This window comes from Pelodiscus sinensis, chromosome 11 (genome assembly GCF_052426305.1).
Source record: "Pelodiscus sinensis isolate ZL-2025 chromosome 11, ASM5242630v1, whole genome shotgun sequence".
NCBI classification, from domain to species: domain Eukaryota; kingdom Metazoa; phylum Chordata; order Testudines; family Trionychidae; genus Pelodiscus; species Pelodiscus sinensis.
This window is the reverse complement of record NC_143062.1, coordinates 2708695-2730461: the sequence shown is the minus strand read 5'-3', so window position 1 is coordinate 2730461 and position 21767 is coordinate 2708695. Positions and strand designations below refer to the sequence as shown.

Below are 21767 nucleotides of genomic sequence, written 5' to 3'. Positions count from 1 at the left end.
AAATTTTGTGTGACTCAAGTTTGGACTTGAAAATTCCAATGTGTTTTATATTTCCATCAAGTTTTAGGTTTGGTTGGATGTCTTCTCTTATTTATATTCCCCAATGTGTAGGACATTACGTTTTGATTTGTATTTAGAAACAAAACTTTGAAACTTGAGCCCAGTAATTTAAAATAAACTTTAGATTGTCAAGTGAAAAATTGAGCCCCCATTTTAAAATTTAAAGTGGGTTAGAATTTAGCCAGTCTGGAGAACGGTGGAGGTGGAAATGGAACTCAGTTTTGCCAATAGCTGAATTTACTGTTGGAATAAAGTAATGTACATAATTGGTGCATCTTTGAGTGTATTGACATATTGCTTTGTTCAGATACTTGAACATAAGTGAGACCCTACCAAATTCTTGGTCAATTTTGTGGCCAAGGGGTTTTAATATCTTGTGTGCAAGTCTTTACATCATAAATTTCACATCATAAATGGAGGTCCTGACTCATAGGTCAGCCAGGGTGGGAGGTTTGCAAGCTTATTGTAGATGGTCATGGGATTGCCATCCTTACTTTTGTGGTGCTGCTGGCAGGCTGTTGCCTTCAGAGCTGAACAGCCTGAGAGGGAGGCCTGCTCACCAAGCATCCAGCTTAGAAGATAGGGCTGTGGCCAACCGCAGTGTAGAAGTGAAAGTGGCAGGGTTTGGGGGTGGGGGATGTTAGAATACTATCTGTGTGGCATTCTTAGCAGTCTCCCACCTAAGTGAGGGAGATGACAGTTGGAGCTGCAGCCTCTATCCTCCACTCTCAGGCAGAAGTGGCTCCATACCGCTGGCTGCCAGGGAGAGTGGCCAAACATGGTGGAGGAGAGACATGAGGAGAGAAGGACAGAGAGCCTTTCCTTCCCTGCCCCCAGCAGGCCAGTTGTGGGGAGGTTGACCCGCTCCTCTGAGATAAGATTTTTGTAACAAGAAATATTACCTCTGGCCTGTCATTTAAATCAGCTTCTGTACCAGATGATTGGAAGATAGCTAATATGATACCAGTTTTTAATAAAAGCTCTAGAGTCAGTCCTGGCAATTGCAAGCTCTTAAGCCTAACTTCAGTACCAGGCAAATTGGTTGAAGCTATAAAAGAAAACAGAATTATCAACACACATAGATGACCACAATTTGTTGAGGAAGAGTCTTTGTAACACATAATCATGCCATACCAATCTATTAGAATTCTTTGAGAGGTCAGTAAACATGGAGACAAAGGTGATCCACAGTATATAGTGTATTGGGATGTTTGGAAAGCCTTTGACAAGGTTCATCATGAAATGCACTTAAAGTTAAGGATTCATGGGCTAAAAAGGAAGGGCCTCTCGTGGATCAGAAACTAGTTAAAAGACCGGAAACAATATGTAAGAATTAATGGTCCAGTTATTCTTGGCGTTTCAAAGGGGCAGCCCAGCATGGAGCCCAGGGTCAGCTCCATGTGGTGCTGCTTTGAAACGCGGCGGTGTAGCCGGACATGAACCCCATTTTGTCCCATCCCCCCCCTCTCGGAGAGCAAGAGAAAGGCAGTCAGCCTTTAATGCCCTGGGAATGCAGGTGTGCTGCCTGTCCCTGACACTACCATAAACAGAAACCAGACAGTAAATAGGCTAGCTGACGACCCGGGGCCTCCCGCCGCCCTGATGGCTAGTACCAGTAATTGACATGCCTGCACTGTCCCAGGAGAGGAATCTTCGCCCATCACATACCAGAGGTGCCATGCCCATTTTCTGCATTTTCCAGGTGTGAATTATGCTTTGCATCCTTGGGAAACTTGGCATCCAAAGCCATTTTTCCTAATTGGCCACTTGAGACCAGGAAGAAGCCTACGTGACCCAAGGGGTATAAAGAGGGTGTAGTAGCATTTAACAGCTAAGCTTACCCTGTAACAATAAACCTGTAACTGTTTAAGTTTTAACCTGACTCCTTCATTTGCTGTAACAGAACCAAGCACAATTTTAAAAAGAACTTCAGCCGGTCATAAGGGACAGGTATAGGAAGAGCTTGGGCATTTTGGATCGTGTCACTCCCAGGTGACAGATCCGTTGGGGCATCTCTCAGTCTTCCCTAGACTGCCCGCTGCGAAGGGATCCTGTATCTTAGCAGCTGAAATCTGATCTGTAAACTTCTTGGGGCGCCTGTCAACCTTCTCCAGGTTGCCCGCTGCAAAGGGACTCTGGTCTCAGCAGTTGAAGTCTTGGGTGTATAACACACACACACCCCACTCACTGCCCTGACCGTCGGCTGACAGGCGGCGGCGTTTGCATGGAGCCCGGGGTCAGTTGAGGTTCCAGTGCAGCACGCAGAGTGGCATTTCAAAGCGGCAGCGCAGCATGGAGCCCGGGGTCAGTACTGTATGCTGATCCTGGGGTCTAGGAGGGCCCTTTCACTTTGAAATGAACAATAGCACCTGCTGGGGACTCTTGTACATTTCAAAGCTGGCACCTGTGTGCAGCCCTGAGTCAGAGGGACTTCCCGCTGGCCCTGGGCTTCATGTGGATTTCCACATTCTTCCTTTGAAATGTACAAGAGCCCCAGTGGGGGCTCTTGTTCATTTCAAAGCGGAAGCGCTCTCCTGGAGCCCGGGATCAGCATCCCCACAGTGAGGGCTCTTGTACATTTCAGAGGAGGAATGCGGAATGCCTATCAACATCGACTAGTCATTTACTTGACATTTAACACCCTTACTGTTAATAGCTAGCTGACTCATTGTGGCTAGTTTTCTAAAACATCTCCATGTATAGTGGCAGTCAAAAAATCTTGCAGAATACTCAGAACTATTAGAAAAGGGACAGATCAGTGCTTGGGACTGGTCCTGCCTTGGGCAGGGGGCTTGACCTGATGACCTTCTGAGGTCTCTTCCAGTTCTATGATTCTCAGACTTCAGCAACTCCGGGACCTCCATTTAAACTTAATTTTTTTTATGGACCTCTGCAAGCCAGCTTCTAACTTTACCTAGGGGTGCTCAATTCCTTCTTCAGCCCCAAATTCCACTCCACCCTTCTTCCCAACGTTCCATCCTCACTCTTTCTGCCCCTCCTCTTCCCTCCCCTGAGCATACACTATTCCTGTTCCTCCTGCTTCCTTCCAGCATCTCCTGCACACCTGGACATGACTTGCAGCCCCTCCACCATGGAGAAGCATGCAGACTCCTGTTTGAGAACCACTGGGCTAGATAATAAGACAGTAAATATCACAATGCCCCTACATAAATCCCTGGTATGCCAAAACCTTGGATACTGCATGCACTTCTGGTTGCCAAATCTCAAGAAAGATACATTAGAAAAGGGAAAAGGTATAGAGAAGGGCAACAAAAATAAATAATGGTATGGAACAGATTTCATATGTGGAGAGATTAAAAAGGCTGAGCCTATTCATCTTTTAAGAGACAATGAGGGACACATAATTAGAGGAGTAGAAATGCCTCTAAATGACATGAAAGGGTAGAAATAGTGGATAAGGGAATGTTATTTATCCAAGAACCAGAAGTCATCCAATGAAACTAATAGGTTGCAGGCTTAAAACAAAAGGAAGTCATTCTTAATACAATACACAGTCAACCGGTGGAACTCATTGGCAGGGCATGTTGTGAAGGCAAAAGCTATATCTAACATCAAAAAAGAATTAAATAAGTTCTTAGAGGCTAGGTCCATCAATAGATATTAGCCAGAATGGTCATGGATGCAACCTCATACTCTGAGTGTCCAGAAGTCTGTGACTGCTAGATGTTGGCACTGTACAATAGGGAATGGATCAATTGATATTTACCCTGTTCTGTATATTCCCTTTAAACCCCCTGTCACTGGCAACTATCAGAATACAAGATACTAAACTAGATAGACCACTGGTCTGACCCACATTGGCCATTCTTATTCTCAACAAGCCAGACAATGGCCCTCGCTGCTTGTTGAAGGGTGAGGCCTTTAGATTTTTCTTTATCAGTTGTTAGAAATAGTGATGGTTTTATTTTTTTTTCCTTAAGGCCTCACAGAACCGAGCTGTATCATGAAGTCCCACCAACATGCTGGCCTATTGTATATTCTCCAGACTACAACATCACATTTATGGGATTGGAGAAGCTACATCCATTTGATGCAGGGAAATGGGGAAAAGTAATCAATTTCTTAAAAGGTAAAAGAATGACAAGGTTATGCTCATTATCCAACTTGTGTTTAAGTGGTGGTAAGCTGATAATTGTGCAAAGAAAATGGAACAGAAAAAGTAATTGCAGGCAGGATCTATAAGCATCAACTATACTTACTGCTAATAGAGATAATAGCTGCTCTACATTACTATCTTTTACTTTCTGGGCAAACCATGCTTTTTTTCTTTTTAAATGTATCCCCTTTATAATAATTGAATGTCTGTGAATCCACAAATTTAAACCTCAGTAATTTTAATTTAGACTTAACATTTCGTATGTAAATTGAGGTCTATGCACTTTACATTATTGAGAATTATGTTTTAAAAATGGAGAATTTAAAAGTGGAGCCACTTGGACATTAAAGAAACCACTGTGGTTTTCTTTAAATCATGGGTTTGCTCCACCACATTTTCTTTCCCACAAATATTTTGCAGAGGACTTTCCACTTCCATTTAGGGAAGCAAATTCCCATTTAAGTGATTAACTGGCTAAACATATTGTTTAACTGGTTAATTGATTGAAAGAGAGGGTTGGTGGTGAGCGGGGGAGTGCTCTGCCCCTTGTCTGCAGCTGGGCTGGAGTGTCCCCTGCCACAGAGTGTCCCCTGGCTGGTCCAGAGCAGCCCCTGCCTGGGGCAGGCCAAGGTGCACTGCAGGCAGGGGCTGCTCTGGCATTCCATCTGGAGCAGCCCCTGTCTGCAGTGGGCCCTCAGTCATCACTGGTTAACGTTAACGGGTAAGCCTCTTCCATGAAGGGTGAAGCTTACTGGATAAACATTCACATCCCTGCTCCCATTTTGGCTGCATTTCTATTCTGCCATGTATGTAAAGTGAAACTCACATAATGGTTGTCAGTTTCACACTGTCATTGGGTTTGAAAAACAGCAGGAAAAATTCTCACTTCTGGGCAAAATGGTGAGCAACAGCAAAACTAGGGGAGCTACATGTGTAAAAACTCATGAAGGCAGCAATGCATTGGCAGGTTATTTTCAAATCGTAACAGCTGGAAACATCTTTAATGAAAGATTTACTCTTGCAGAAATTGGTTGCTTAGCATGAAAAATTCCAGTCACTGCTGAAAGCTCCCTACTTCTCACTAATAGTTGATCAAGTGCATTTTTAAAACTCGTACCAAAGAACTACACAAACTATATAGAGTAGAGAAGATCCCGAATTCATGGCAATAATACATCACTAACTATATGAAGTATTCTGTTGTTTTAAGGAGAAATTAACTTAAAATTTCTGAGAATCTTAAACAAATTTGTGTGTTTTCACATTGCCTCTCCTGTGAAGCTAGTATGCTGAATCTAACTGTGGGACTCTTAACAGGGGACTCTTCTTCTTGTGCTGATTCAGATGAAAAAGTGCAAGGCCATATGCTTTTAGCATACAAAGCATCCTTATGGTACTCAGTAAATTATTTATTCTCAGAGCAGGTGCAATACTTGCATTTTTTTAATCTTGTACTACCGCATCTGTTCCATCCACAGTTGTTAGATTTCAGTCACCATACCCCTTTAATTTTAGTCTCTCTGAGATTATCATAAAGAAGGACAAATAAATGCCTTTTGACATGTTTATTCTAAGCGACTGCCTTTTGACATCTAGTATAAAATGCTTGTCAGACACAAATGAGCCCTATTCGCAACAGACCACTTTGCTAGCTGACTTTATTTGAATTGTAACGATGTAATGAACATTTTGGCATTTTATGTACTACTGTGTTCATTGTGGTTACAAACTGATTACTAAATGTTTTCTGTCACCACCTGATGAGAGGGGAAGCTAAATTAATAAAAGGTTACCTTTGAATACTGGAGGCAGATCCTGTTTTGCAGTTCCAATTACAACTTTATTTTAAGGCTAACCCTGAAACTAAAACTGCACGATGGCTCCAATTCTGCTGAAATGAAGATTAGTGTGCTGAGGGGCACTAATATTGCTGTTTACACAGATGAAAAGTTCTATGGAGAAATACTGTTGGGAATTTAAATTTAAGAAGTTAGGATAAAAGCTTGTAAAATTTCAGCACCTTTTCACATGAGGATAGAGCTTACGTAGCCAGGCCAAAAATACCTGTGCTTCCATCATGCCCAAGCCAGTGGTCCAACCAGAATCATGACTATCTCATTGATGTTGCCACATAGTCATTCCTCTGTCAATAAACTATCTCTGCCTCTGCACACAAATTCATGCGTATACACGCTAAGTACATTCCTTTAATGAATTCTGGGATCATTCCCAGTTCCCTTCTGCAGTATTTGAATCTTGATTTGTTCTCCTCCATCTCCCAATTAATGAACATTGGGTTCGTCTTTGTTGGGCTCCTCTGAGGTTCCTGTTCTTTAAGATGCGCACACATTTCTGACAACTCTGCTCTTCACTCTTCAGTTCTTAAGGAAAAACTGATGGCCCCAGCCACTTTGCTTCCTTCTCCATTTTGTAAAAGAGAAGGGGCACTCCTGACTGGAAAACCACTAGAGGTATTTTGGCTCAGGAAAGAAATTGTTGTGTCTCTGGTCCCATTCATGTAGGCAAAATTTCTATATGAGCTGAGTGAATGGTTTTTGAAGCCTTGGTCAATAGGAACACAGATGTTCTTCCAGTATGTCCACTTATGTCCCTGGTTATGTAAAAGTATCATATGTCCATGTACAGACATCTTGGGGTGATACTTAGGAGAACAATAGTTTGTATTGGGAATACGTAATTTTATGTAAGTTGCCAGTGGGTAACCAAATATGGAGAGCAAGCTACGACTGCTTCCAGGCTTTTGCAAATTAAATATCAATAGGGGTTTGACAGTGTTAAATGTAGTAATTAAGCCTAAATGTTCTCACTTCTTATCAGAACTTCTCCCTAAGTAATTATTATTCTTTGAATTTTGGCATTTCCTGCTCTGATGATTTAGTGAATTAAATGTCAGTGCCTCTGCCTATCTTTCCTTTCCGGTTAAAATAAAGGAATTAACAGTTTGAAATTATAAAGTATGAGTATTTTTTATTTATAAACAGCTATTGTTATATTATTTATATATGATTAATAAGTTGCATAGACTATGTGTTTGAGCATTTCTGAGCACTTTGAATAAAAAAATCCAGTTCCAGTGTAGTTCAAAATAGGAGTTCCAACACCTACAAGCCAGAATCTAAAACTGTAGGGAGAAAAATTAGAATGTTAAACAATGTTGAGTAACAATTTTCTTCCTCCTTTTTTTTCTGCTGTTTCAGAAGAAAAACTAATTGCAGACGACTTGATTGTACAGGCACGAGAAGCTACTGAAGATGATTTGTTGGTTGTCCACACAAGACGCTACTTGAATAAATTAAAGGTGCTGTACCCACTAGTTATCTTTCAAATACACTTTTTAGAGTTTATTTCAAGCAGTAGATCTCCTGCCACTTGTATTATACTGCTCCCCTCTTTAGCTCAGAATCTGTTATTAATGAACCAGCAAATTCTAGTAACCGTTTACCAGAACTATATTCTGGATTTTCCTTCTAACTTTTGAATTTGTTTTCAAAGTTACTGTTTCAAAGTCAGACATGTATTTGTGATATTGGACATCATTTAAAATAATTGTTGATATTGGAACTGGAAATCAGTGCAGTTTACAAACTATCAGTAATCTTGATATTATGTTGGATACAGATTAGGACTGCACCTGTACCTTGAGATGCAGGGTAACTGCAAAGTGGTGCCACTGATCTTACAATATTTTCCTTTTTTCTTAGCAGTAAATGGCAGCATACATGAGATCTAAACAGAATCTAGACTAGAATACGTCAGTTCTTTATTTGGAGAAAAAACCATGATTATATATAGCCTTATCACATAGTCCTGATAACACTCTTTCTGCTCATAATTCTGGATGGTATTAAACAGAAACTCTTAAAGCAAGACATTTTAAAATCAATAGGTTCTGATAATTTGCATCCAAGTGTTCTATAAGAGCTGGTGTAAGAGCTCACTCGACCATTAATGTTGAACTTCAGTAAGTCTCTGAACAATGGGGAAGTTTCAGAAGACTGCAAAAAACCTGTGTTGTACCAGTTTTTTAAAAAGGTAGTTTAGGTCTGTCAGCCTGACATCAATCCATAGCAAAATAATGTAGTTTGTTGATACAGGGCTTGATTAATAAAAGATGAAAGGAGGGCACTATTGTAAATCAATATTAATTAGGTCCTGTCATGCTAAATTGATGGCTTTTCTGATGAGTTTACACATTTGGTTGATAAAGGTAATATACTTAGACTTCTCTGAGGTACTAGACTTGGTACTACACAACATTTTGATTAAAAATCAAGAACAATATAAAATTAACATTGCACATTGGATTTAAAACTAACTAACTGAAAGGTCTCAAAATATAATTGTGAAAAGGAAATCATCGTGAAGCAGCTGTGCTTCTATTGGGGTCCCACAGAGATTACATTTATCATTGACCTAAAGAAAAGATAAAATTATTGCTGATAAAGTTTGCAGATAATTCCAAAATTGGGGGAATGGTAGTTAACGAAGAGGACAGATCACTGATTCAGAATGATCTGGATTAGTTGGTAAATAGGGTGCAAGAAAACAATATGCATTTTGATACAGTTAAATGTAAACATGTGCATCTAGGAACTGTGGCGGGTTCGCAAGCCCCGCCCTCTTCTCCCCAAGGTCCGGTCCCTTTAAATGCAGGCCCAGCGGCCTAGTCCTTTAAATGGATCCCCCTCATCATCTGGGATCTGGAAGGAAGGAGTAGGGTAGCCCGGGCCCTCCCTCTCCACCGGGCCCCAACCCAGGGCCCTATCGGTGGCGGGTGGTTCCCACCACTGGCACAGCAGGGCGTCCTCCCCGAAACTCGCTGAGCCCGGGGGGCCCTTTTCTGGTCCTTGCCCTGGGTTGCTTCCTATCGCTTTGCCTGATCTGACGGTGGTCCCACCTGTAGGCGGGCTCTCCGCCCCCATGTTCAGTGCGGGGCTGGCCAGCCCTGTCACAGGAACAAAGAACATAAGCCATACTTCTAAGATGGGAGATTCTATCCTGGGAAGCAGACTCTGAAAAAGATTTGGTGATCATAGTGGACAATCAGCTGAACATCATCTCCCAGTGTGATGCTGTGGCCCGAAGAGTTAATGTAGTCCTAGAGGAAGAAAAATCAACTTAATGAGGTGATTTGAAATTTGTTAAATAATTAAGTAATATAATCATATTAAGATATAGTGAAACCTTTGTTATCAGGCACTCTGTTAACCAGAAAACGTTGTTAACCGGCATTGCCTCCGCCACAATACTATCACATCTTCAGGCCAACAGGCCTGGCTTGGTTTACCATGATTAGTACTTCTTAAATAAAATATTGTTAAGCCAATCATCAACTGCTTCACACTACAAAACTACCGATATTAAAAACTTGAGTTTTACTGGTATTGTCCATTGGTTTTTCCTAAGGTGATGGGACCCTCAGATAACAGGAATATTTAGATAACTGGAATGCCCTAATCCTCGAGCATGCCGGATAACACAGGCTTTACAGTACATACAAGTATTTATACTAATACTGCAAATATAGCAGAATGATTGGTATACATTTTTATAACTTTCTCTAGGTTACCGTCAATATCTTTCTCAGTTGTTATTGCTCTAAAATTGAAATATGACAACAACTAGAAGAATTTTTTAGCTATAGTTGCATCCCAAGCTCCTAGATGTTTCTGGACCACAAGCTAAATATGAGTCGTCAGGCTAACACTGTTGCTAACCCCTCCCCCCAAAAGCCAACCCCCTCCCCCAAAAAACAAAACAAAAAACCCGAACATTCTGAGATGTATTAACAGGAGTGTTGTAAGCAAGACACAAGAAGTAATTCTGGGTGCCAAATTTCAGGAAAGATGTGGTCAAATTGGAAAAAAGTGCAGAGAACAACAAAAAATTTTAAAAGTCTAGAAAATATTACTTATGAGGGAAGATAGAAAGGATTGGGTTTGTTTGGTCTGGAAAACAGAAGATTGAGAGAGGACATGATCACAGCTTTCAAGTAACAAAAAGTTTGTTTCAGGGAGGAGAGAGAAAAATTATTCTCCTTAACCTCTGGTGATAGCATAAGCAGCAATGGGCTTACATTACAGAAAGGGAGGTTTTGCTTGGACGTTAGAAAAAACATTCTAAGTGTCAAGTTGGTTAAGCGCTGGAATAAATCACCTATGGAGGTAGTGGAATCTCCATCATTGTAGATTTTTAAGAGCAGGTTAGACCATCTCTATCAGGGATGGTATAGATGGTATTGGTCCTGCCATGAGTGCAGGGTTCTGGTTCTTGATGACCTCTTGAGGATAATCAGTCCTGAGGCACTTTAGAGACTGACTAAATATATAGGATCATGAACTTTTTTGGTAAGACCCACTTCATCAAATGAGTTGGAATGGAAATACAGAATAACAAACAACAAAATCTGTTATTTCCACTCCAGCTCATCTGATGAAATGGGTTTTATCCATGAAAGCTTATTATTCTATATATTTTTGTAAGTCTCTAAAGTGTTACAGGTTTTTAAAGTTACAGGCTAATATTATTCTTTGATTCCATGGTTCTGTGCTGTGTGTGTGGCAATATACAATATTCTCCTCCTTCAACTCCTTGGAAAAAACTGATTGTTGCTGTCTTTGCAGTGTTGCTCATGTATTCCACTGCCTTAACTTCCTGGCTAAAATGCTGTCTCCCCTCTTGCCATGATCATAACCTCTCCCTTTGGCTTCCTGCAAACTCTTCAAATTCCTGCAGGTCCAATATGTCATTCCTCCTTTCTCACTTGAGCTGTCATTGTTTATTATACGACCCAAAGGACTAGGAGCATGCAACAGGGTCCCTTCCTTCCAAAGAACATAAGGGAGATGAGAGGAGGGAAGAACAATTGGTACAATTAAAATCTTAGGTTTGCTTTGGGTTTTCCCCCCCCTGTAGTCGTCCTGTAGAATCCTGCTGTGTTTTAATGTTTATTTAATTGCTTGGAGATTTTGGAATCAGAGTTGGATTAAATTTATTTTTAATAATATTAAGATGTGGCCAGTCCACACCTGTCCTTAAACAAGTACACTAGCTCCTTAGGGTTTAGCTCAAAATTGCCTTTTTTTTTAACTGCCTGATAATGAAGTCTGTGACAAAGCATCCATTGACAACATTGGTGCAGGATCCAAGCCTAAAACTCTCCCTGGTTTTGTCTCTGCTTTACCAGGTAGACGATATAAGTGTTTGCTTATCCCACTGTTCAATATGTATGCTCAGCACCAGCCTATTTTTGTCCCATCGTATAGTCTTGCCACAAGATACTACTTCTTCATAGCTCCTGCTAATTGAAATAGATTTGCTTTGCTCTGAACTTAATCTTTCTATTTATTTTTCAAAAATATTTTTTCTCTCTTCACCCACTAGTAGGGAAATGGTGCTGGTGCTCCAACTGAGGGCACGGAGCTGGAGTGCCTGTGTGGGCTCCCTGCTGTGGGTGGGGGAGAACCTTGGCAGCTGAAGGTAGAGAGGTGAGTCTCCAGTTTTTCTAGGGCTGGAGTGGGCAGGTACAGGACACGTGGCATGCTCTGGGGCAGTGCTCTGTGCTGGGGAGAGAAACCCCCTGGGGAACCACAGAGCACGGACACACTGCCTGCAGGGTTTCCCCAATCCTCCCTCTACCTGCTAGAATTTTTGTTTTAACTTGGTATCTGTAGTTTTTCTGTACAGCATTTTGGAGTGCACTTTTTGACAGTGGATAAAAGAGAGTTGTATTTTCAGTGTATCAGAAAAATTCATAGGCATAAGCAGATGAAAATCTGGCTACTGCCTATATTATAGAATAATCTTGTGTAGGATGTTCATGGTAAACAAATGTACCCTTGTCACAAAGTGTGGGAAGAGAATTAAATACTGACGGAAGACTCAAAATGTGGGAGAGAATAGGAGAGAGGCTGCAGTGCTACAAAGACTGTGGGGCTGTGTCTAGACTGCATCCCTTTTTCGTAAAATGAGCTCGGAATTTTGCCGGAAAAAAGCACCAGTCTAGACACGGATCTTTCGGAAAATAAAGCCTTTTCCGAAAGATCCCTTATCCCTCTTAAAATGAGGGATAAGGGATCTTTCGGGAAAGGGTTTATTTTCTGAAAGATCCGCATCTAGACTGGCGCTTTTTTCCGGTAAAGCTCCGAGCCGGAAAAAAGCGGCAGCCATTTTTATGCTAATGAAGCGGGGGAAATTTATATCCCTGCTTCATTTTCAATTGCGATAAGTCTAATTTGCATCCCTTTTACGAAAAAGGGATGCAGTCTAGACACAGCCTGGGTGGTGTTTGCTTTACAGCCATGTCATACTAAAATGTTCATAATCAAAAGTAATACTTTCATATTATGTTTTTCCGGTCACTTAAAGTGAGTTTTCTCCTTGCATCCAAACACCCAAAAGAACTACCTCTTCATTCCACTTTTGAACATGCCATAATGATGATAAAAAAGAGTAATTGAATAATGGCAGATGAAATGTGCAGGAATCAAGACTTCTGTTGGTCTGCTCTCAAAGGAGATGGCTCAAATTTCGAATTCATCATGAATAAATGTATCACTTTTAATAGACTTAATGTGACTGGTCTGTTGCATCTTAGATTCTTCTGCAACATACTTAACATGTTGAAGTCATCCTACTAATTGTACTCATTTTTGCTTTTGTTTTTTTGCTTCAGGCAAAATGACTTACTGGCAAATTTAAGTGAGCATAAGGAAATTAGTAACATTTGAAACACAATTAATTTCCTTTGTAGCTCTAGGGTTCTAGTCTTTACAAGGGTAAATTTTGTTTTATTTTAGAGTAAAGTGCTATTGTATTTGGAAAACACGTTGAATAGAGCATTAAAAAGAAAATATACTATACTAATTGTTCTTCTATAAATAATAATCACTTAATAGTTTCAGGTTTTATGTAATTTCTGAAAGGAATTTGTCTAGGGTAGGGGTGGGGAGCGCTCACCTATAGAAAAATCGATCGGGGGCCCCACACAAGTGAGAAGTGGGGGGAAAAAACCCTCACTGTGGCCCCCAACTGAGGAGAAAGACACTTTCCACATTCCCCTTGCACATCAGAGCCTAGAGGGGCTCAGCCTAGTGGACTTTGTGTGCTCCAGCCCCGGGGCTGGGGGGGTATGCAGCATGAGGGCTGGAGTGCCAGCGTAGGCTTTCTAATGCGGGGTGTGCGCTGAACCTCAGGGGCCGGATCCAGGCAAGCTGAGAGCCAGGCGTGAGGTTCCCCATCCCAGGTCCAGGAATTTCTTTGTGCCAGTCAGTTGAAAAAAGGGACTTCATACTTTAAGATACATATGTAGCATTGGAATACAAAAGAATAGAAAGACAAAAGTGAGAGAGACTAATTACAATTTTGGGTGTCATCTGTGTTTGAAAGCTTAAAACGTCAATTGCTATCTCTACATAGTAGTAGTGAATAGAGAGAGAGAACTGACTATTCTAATTGTAAAAAGGTTGTATTTTGTTGAAATCTTTCTTTGAAAATCTATCTGAGCTGGTACAGAACAAGATATATGAATACAGATGACATGAAATGTCAATTTAGAACCTCTCCAACTATATAAGTAGAAAATAATGATCTTGTACTCTTAATTAAGAAGGAACTCATCTGAGTTTGCCATCATTGCTTTTGGACAATGTAAGCAGGCTTGAAATCTCATTTTTAGAAAACTGTATTCCTCAGCCTAGAGGCTCTCTTCCCTATGTGGAGTTGGTCACTCATGTTGCTATCTGCTAATCTTTTAATCTCTTGACTCACCTATTATAATTTCACTTGGAGATTCAAGGCCTTATTGGTTCTGTTCGTACCAGAACTACTTTCAGTATTGAACCGTAGTTCCATAGCACCACCCAGCATGAATAATTAAATAATTATTAAATTAAGTTAAATAATTTCTTGAGGCAAGGAAGGAGACACCACACACATATCATGGTTCCAAGTGCCATAGAGATGTTCCTAATACCTATTAGGACAGCTCTACAGTAACTGGTCTTAGTGGTCATAAGCTACAGATTTTCACCTTATACATAATTGACAATTGACTTCCTTACCTCTCTGATATGATGGCAGTCCAAGGTGAAATTGTAATTATGTAATTTGTCTAGGATCCATAGCTACATATGCATGTTGTAGATGGAGCTGTCCTAAATACACTAAGGAAGCTCAAAAGTGTAGACTGTCAAAGGGTAATCATGATTGAAATGGATAAGCAAGCCACCCCAAGATTCTAGAAATCTATACACAATACCCCTGAACAAAAGGTAGTGGTGTTCCACACAAAACAGTGGGAAAAGAATTGAATTGTTATGGAGATGTGTTCTCTATCCACGTGGAAGTGAAGTTGTATATTAATTCCTATTAATACATCTGATAGCAATGGCTCTGACCAAGCTTCTGATAAATAAAGATTGACTGATCTTCCAGCCCCACCTCCACTCTGTAAAACTAATATGGTTTTCAAACTTGTCTTGGACAAAGAAGGCCCGTTACATTAGGCTAATAGTCAAGATCACTTCTGAATGCAGAAGGCAATTACATCTCTGTACGTGCCATCGTCTTTTCCTGGTTGTATGGCTCCTGCAGCTGTAGAAATAAAGAGGTGTGACTGGTGAACTGTCCTGAGTGCAATTTTTTGAAGGAATTTGCTTGCAGGATTTACAGTTTAAAAATGTAAAAGTTTTAAGCTCTGTTGTAAAAGGCCCACACAAAGTCTGCTTGACTGCCTTTTAACTCAAACAAGTGAAAGATCTATGAACAGCAAACGTAAGCCCATACTCTGATGAGCGAAATTGAACGTGAAGTTGTGAGCCCCTGGAAAAATCCCAACTGCTGTGGGAAAGACAGGTATAGATGTTAGTAACAGCTAAAGAGACTGGCCAGATCTTTTGATAGGGAGATGACAGGCTGAGGTGCAGTCGGAGGGGAGATACGATAGGACAGAGCAGACAAATGAGCAAGAACTCTTTGTACATTGAATTTTTAAGTGAAATAATTTGTGTTTCTGTACATATATAACTGAAAGGTTGTCCGGTGATGTATGGGTTTTCTGTCACATCCTTTAGGAAAAGCACAGTTATAATTGCTGAACATGGTCTTGGAAAATGTGATTTTTTTTTCAGATGCTTCCTAGACGGCTTTAGGTCCCTAAGGCAATAAATTAATTATAAAGGATTTAGCTATAATATTTTATGCATCTTTCTTCAGTATTTGTGTGTTATAAGGAAGTACTTTATCCATTTACTTCAAATCAGCACACTGAAGTTTCAAAAGGAAATAAGTACCATTAACCGAAAAATATTTGGCAACCTATAAAATTTACACTTCTTGGATGTGCAAAGTAGAAACCATTTACTGTTTTGCAATAACATGTGAGAGTGAACAGTGTAATAGAAATTGCCCCTGCAAAATGGATCACTCTTTTGCTTCTGTGTCAGTGGAATCAATTATCATTTGGGTGTTATGACACACACTGTACCCCCCTTTAGACTGAGAAATTGATCAATTAATTTATATAATTGTAAATTAAGTTTATCAAAAAACGTATTAACTTTTTGTAAGTGGAAATCAAAATTGGTCATTATTAGCAAAAAATTTAAAAAAAGGGACGAAGCTCCAATTTTTAGTTTGTTTGGCTTTTATGCAACGAGTAGGCTGCGTCTAGACTGGTAAGTTTTTCCGCAAAAGCAGCTGCTTTTACGGAAAAAATTGCCAGCTGTCTACATTGGCCGCTTGAATTTGCGCAAGAACACTGACGCTCTAATGTAAGATTGTCAGTGTTCTTGCGCAAATACTATGCTGCTCCCGCTCGGGAAAAAGCCCTCTTGCGCAAATGCTTTTGTGCAAGAGGGCCAGTGTAGACAGCTAAAAACTGTTTTGCCCAAAAAAGCCCCGATGGCGAAAATGGCGATCGGGGCTTTCTTGCCCAAAACTGCATCTAGATTGGCACGGACGCTTTTCCGCAAAAAGTGCTTTTGCGCAAAAGCGTCCGTGCCAATCTAGACGCTCTTTTCCGCAAATGCTTTTAACAGAAAAACTTTTCCATTAAAAGTATTTGTGGAAAATCATGCCAGTCTAGATGTAGCCGTGGAGTTTACAACAGACAATTATACAATTCAATATAAAAATTCCATTCTCTGCATTGATTGCACGTTGTTTTACTGCTATGAAATGAAGACACTCGTTCATTTCGGTGACTCATTTGAATTTATATGTAAATATAAGGTGAAACAATAAACATCTTCTGATATTCTTAGATTTCTTTTAGCCAGTTCCCTGGACAGCAGTAGTTATTTCTCTGTAGCTCCAAATTCATGCAGATTTTTATATGACAATCTCTCAGGTCATGCAGCTATGACTCTCTTATGACTCTCATACTGTTTCTGTTTTTAATACATTTTGTTGATATTACTTTTTTTCTCACCTTGACTTTTTTTTTTTACCTTGGTTTTTGGTGTTCACTGACAAACTTTTTGTAATGATCAGTGGTGGTTTACTTTTCTTAACTTTTATAAAAAAAAAATCTTGAAATCAGTTGATTTTGTCTGTCACCCAGACTCTCAGGCAAATAGCTATCAAATTAAGATTGTTAGGAATTCTTGCAGAAAATAATATTTCTATGGTAATAAAGGGTGACTGCATACATCGAAATTCAGTTAAGGAAGAGGGCTTGATTATAGATAAGTAAAACAGATATGGTATGCTGAAAGGTGATGGAAGTATTCTCTCACATGTTTTGGCAGAGATTGCTATTAATTCCATCCAGTTTGCTTTATTATTCAGATCTTTGCTTTGTAACTCTGGTCATGTGGCATCAGTTGCATGTATACTTGCTCTACTGCTTGGCTCATAAGATGTGTTTGTCAGGTAACTCTGGCTTCTGGATCCACAAAATCACTGAGAAAAACTGTTATCTATCTTCAGAATACTAATAAAGTCCCATTTTTAAAAAGTAAGAGAACCTAATGGATGAATGGTTAAGCACTCAAGACTAGAAATGTCAAAATTAAAGTTATATGCCCAGTTTTAACTCTGTCTCTTGTACTTTATGGTGGTCTTACATGAGCAGATACCATTTCACAAATGTAATAAATATCATGCACATTTTTTTCTATAACTTCAGTTAAATGTGCTACATTGTATAGTGTTGGGCATTACTTAGCTTGAATTCTGACAATTCAAGATGCTTTAAGGGCTTTGGGACAATCTTGTCTCATTTACTTGACACCTTATATCATGGGCTTTCAAATGCCATTGCACTGCAACCCCTTTCTGAAAACAAAAATTACTACATGGCCGCAGGAGGGGGGCTGAAATCTGAGCCCACCTGAACCCTGCCATCCTGGGGTAATAGGGGCAGCAAACCCAAAACCTAAGCCCAAGGGCTTCAGTCCCAAGGAGTGGGAGAAGGTGGGAGAATCTCTTGACCCTATGTGGTGGGCTAACTCCAGCTTTGGTGACCCATTAAAATGGGGCTGTGACCCATGTTAGGGTCCCAACCCATAGTTTGAGAAGAGCTGCTTTGGACAAATATACACAATATTACATAATATTACATATGCTATTAGAGAAATGGTATGTAATCATGTAAATAGAGTATGCTGTAATATGGAAGTTCAGAGGGTAGAGTTAAACTACTAACTTTTCCTGTTGCACACCTTAATTATTGAACGGTTACATATGCAGTCTTAATCATCTCAACATACTTTTTTAATGGAATTTACTACATTTCATAAATAGAAAAAAAGAAAATCCCTAACTTGAAACTGCTTTTAGATATCAAAGTTAATTCTGAATTAAGTTTAACGACCTTTTTTGTCAAAATATCAAATGAATGAAAATTGTTGTCAAAATATAGAATTTTGAGAAATGTTGACAAGCTCTGATACCAAATCTGAAGAGAAGCATATTAAGCTTTATATGATTCAGTGTTTACTGCACAGAAAATGTGGCAAGTGTCCTAGGGCTTCATGCAGGGCTGAACTCTAGTCAGGTGTTTAGAGAGGCAATTTCACTTCCAGTTTTCAACTTAGTACAGCTTTAATTCTAGAACTGTCCAAAAATCACAATAATTGTATATAAATATTCTTTTTATTAAGCTTATATTTGAGATACATATCATAGCCACAACGGGTAATAATTGAAGATTCAGAAAGTTACGATGGAATGGAAATGGTAATATAATGTAAATACTTAGGCAGCCATAACTAAAACTGTTATTAAAATCCTACTATTCCTAACCTGCAAAATGAGAGGTGTGACTGTGAAAAGACAATATCTGGTAGTAGGTCTGCAGCTCTTATCAAGCAAGTAGTTCTGCGGATATTTTTAACTGAAAGTAGTATTTTAGTTCTTGATTTTCATAGGAGCTGAGTGCTCAGAGTTCTTGTTGATTTCAGTTAGAATTAAAGGGTTTCAGCACTGATGAAAATAAATCAGGCCCTTCGGTTGTGTCTTCAGTAGAAAAAAATCTCACATCTTAATACATAATTCACCCCACAATAAAACCCTAGTGAAGATAAGGCAGTTTGTAGTTGTCACATGAAGTAGTATGCAAGGTAAAGAGCCTACAGTCTAATTTGTGGAAACTGCCTATTCTTCACTAGGAGTTTACTGTGTGGTTAATTAACTCAAGAAACATCTTTTTTCCTCTAGTGAAGACAAGGCCTTAGCGTTTAGTTCATAATAAGATTCTAAATGTGGGAATCCAAATGACAGAAGAATCCCAAGCACTGTTACAGTCTGGGAACCAACTGGTTAAACAGCAGTTCAGCAAAAAAAGACAGGAGGATTACAGTGGATGAGAAGCTGAATATAAATTGATAGCATGCCCTTGTAGCCTAGAAGGCTAACGGCATATTAGGTTGCATTAGGAGGAGCGTTGCTTGCAAGCAGATCTAGAGAAGTGACTATTCCCCTTTATTTGGCACTTATGTGGCCACATCTGGAGTATTATGTCCAATTCTAGGTCTCCCATTACTGAAAAGATGTGAACGCATTGGAGAAAGTCCAGCGAAGGGCAACCAGAATGATTAGGGGGCTGGAGCACATGACCTATAAGTAGAGCCTAAGAGATTAGGGATTATTTAATCTACAGAAGAGAAGAATGAGGGGGGGATTTGATAGCAGTCTTCAACTACCTAAAAGGGGGGGAGGGATTCCAAAGAGGATAGAATACTGATAGAGGATAGAGAGAGGCTGTTCTCAGTAGTGACAGATGACACAAGAAGGAGCAATGGTCTCAAATTGCAGTAATGAAGGTCTAGGTTGGATATTAGGAAAAACTACTTAACTAGGAGGGTGGTGAAGCACTGGGATGGGTTACCTGGGGAGGTGGTGGAATCTTCATCCCTAGAGGTTTTGAAGACCCAGCTTGACAAAGTTCTGGTTGGAATGATTTAGTTGGGTTTGGTCCTGCTTTGGGCAGGTGGTTGGACTTGATGACTTCCTGAGGTTTCTTCCAATCCTGTGATTCTATGAAAGTCTCAGTAGTTGATTGGCTTCAGATCTTTAGATTTAAAACCTTTACGTGCTGTTTACTTGAACTTGGTACTCCCTTCTACTCAAGATATGAATTCCATTTTTATTTTTAACATCTAAGCTATGATTTTAATTGGCCTGTTTTAATTAATGAGCTGTTAAAATACTAGTTTGTAGGATTTGGATGCACAACATGAAAGATGGTATACAAACTTGCTTTTGATCACTTTCATGCTCTCTGCTTTAAAGTATCCGAGGGATAGCCATGTTAGTCTGAATCTGCAAAAACAACGATAAGTCCTGTGGCACCTTATAGGCTAACAGATTTATTGGAGCATGAGCTTTCAAGGGCAAAGACCCACTTGGTCACTTTCTGCTTTAAAGTGACATCTCTCAATTTAGCTGTTTTTCTATTTCTTTTGTTTAGATTTAACTTTTATCTCCAAAATCTTAATGTTGCCTGGTCTCCCTGCCCATGGTATAGCCTAATGCTTAGGTCCCAGAGTTATCCAGCAGAAAAAGGGTGCAGAACCTTGCTGCTGATGTCCTGGCATAGAAACTCCATATAAGTGTAGTTCTTGAGTTTGGGGCTGGCCCCAAGAGTCCAGCTCTTTCTCTTAGCTAGTGTTCTAGCAGGTTTCCCCTTTTGTTCTAGGGGGCGTGGAGTTGGAGGCTTACATGCTCCTGTGGCTGGCCAAGAGGATGGGCTTTGGTTCTTGTCCTGCAGGCAACTGAACTGTACAGGCAGTCCCCGGGTTACGTACAAGATAGGGACTGTAGGTTTGTTCTTAAGTTGAATCTGTATGTAAGTCGGAACTGGCGTCCAGATTCAGCCGCTGCTGAAACCGATCAGTTTCAACAGTGGCTGAATCTGGATGCCAGTTCTGACTTACATACAGATTCAACTTAAGAACCCCAGGCATCCCCAAGTCAGCTGCTGCTGAAACTGATCAGCGGCTGATTCCAGGAAGCCCGGGGTAGGGGCTTCCTGTAGTCAGCCACTGGTCAGTTTCAGCAGCGGCTGACTTGGGCACTCCTGGGGCAGAGCAGCTGGGGTGCTGCTGGGTTGGTCCAGTAGCGCCGCCGCTGGACCAACCCAGCAGCACCCAAGCTGCTCTGCCCCAGGCGTCCTGATTCAGCCGCTGCTGAAACTGACCAGCAGTGGCTGATTCAGGACGCCTGGGGCAGAGCAGCTGGGGTGCTGCCGGGTTGGTCCAGTAGCGCCCAGAGCGGTGCTACGGGACCAACCGGTAGCGCCCCAGCTGCTGTACCACAGGCGTCCGGAGCAAAGCCGCGGAGCACGGGGGCAGCGGGACAGCCCAGACGCGCTGTGGCTGTCCTGCTGCCCTCGGGCTCCGCGGCTTTGCTCTGCTTTGCTCCCCGTCCCCCTGGTCTGCAGACCAGGGGGACGGGGAGCAAAGCAGAGCAAAGCTGCGGAGCACGCGGGTAGCGGACAGCCCAGACGCATCTGGGCTGTCCGCTGCCCGCGTGTTGCGCTGCTTTGCTTCCTCTCCTTGGTCTGCTGGAGACCAGGGAGAGGACCCCGTTCGTAACTGCGGATCCGACATAAGTCAGATCCGTGTAACTCGGGGACTGCCTGTTCTCCTGTCTTTGCTGGTCAGCAGCTAACTAAGCCAGTCTCCTTCTTTTTATCTTCCCTCCAGGGCTGGCATTGGCTATACCTAAAGTGGGGCAGGGCTAGCTGGGCCAAAAAGCTTTGTTTAATCCCTGTAGTGCCAGGTCCTTCTCTCTTCACTCCCTCTCACTTAGTTACTACTTGCTATAGATAGCAATTTTGGAAACATTTTAACCTTGTCTGTTATAATAAATTGGTGTTTTATATAGGTTAAAGAACTGATCTTGATAATGATGTGTGTGCTTAACTTTATGCCCGTGAACAGTCACAGTGAATGAGGAAAAGAGATTACTCAGAATGTTTAAAGTTAAGCACATGAATAAGTCAAGTGTCTGTAGGATCTGGGCCTATGTGAAGAACCCTTAAAACTAAGATAATGAAATGGTGGTGAATGCTGTTTTGTGAGTCAAACTAAATAATACTTTCAAGGAGTTTCATTTTGTGTTC

General features: G+C 40.8%; 1 protein-coding gene across 6 annotated transcripts in view; it reads left to right on the top strand.

Moving 5' to 3' along the window:
- Window positions 1–21767, top strand: part of HDAC11 (histone deacetylase 11) — an 87057-nt gene that overhangs the window by 1576 nt on the left and 63714 nt on the right. For all 6 annotated transcript variants that reach the window (XM_075939669.2, XM_075939670.2, XM_075939672.2 and 3 more), the window contains exons 2-3: window positions 4002–4150; window positions 7396–7496. In XM_075939669.2, the coding sequence (XP_075795784.1) occupies window positions 4002–4150; window positions 7396–7496 (250 nt within the window). The remainder of the gene's footprint in view (window positions 1–4001; window positions 4151–7395; window positions 7497–21767) is intronic.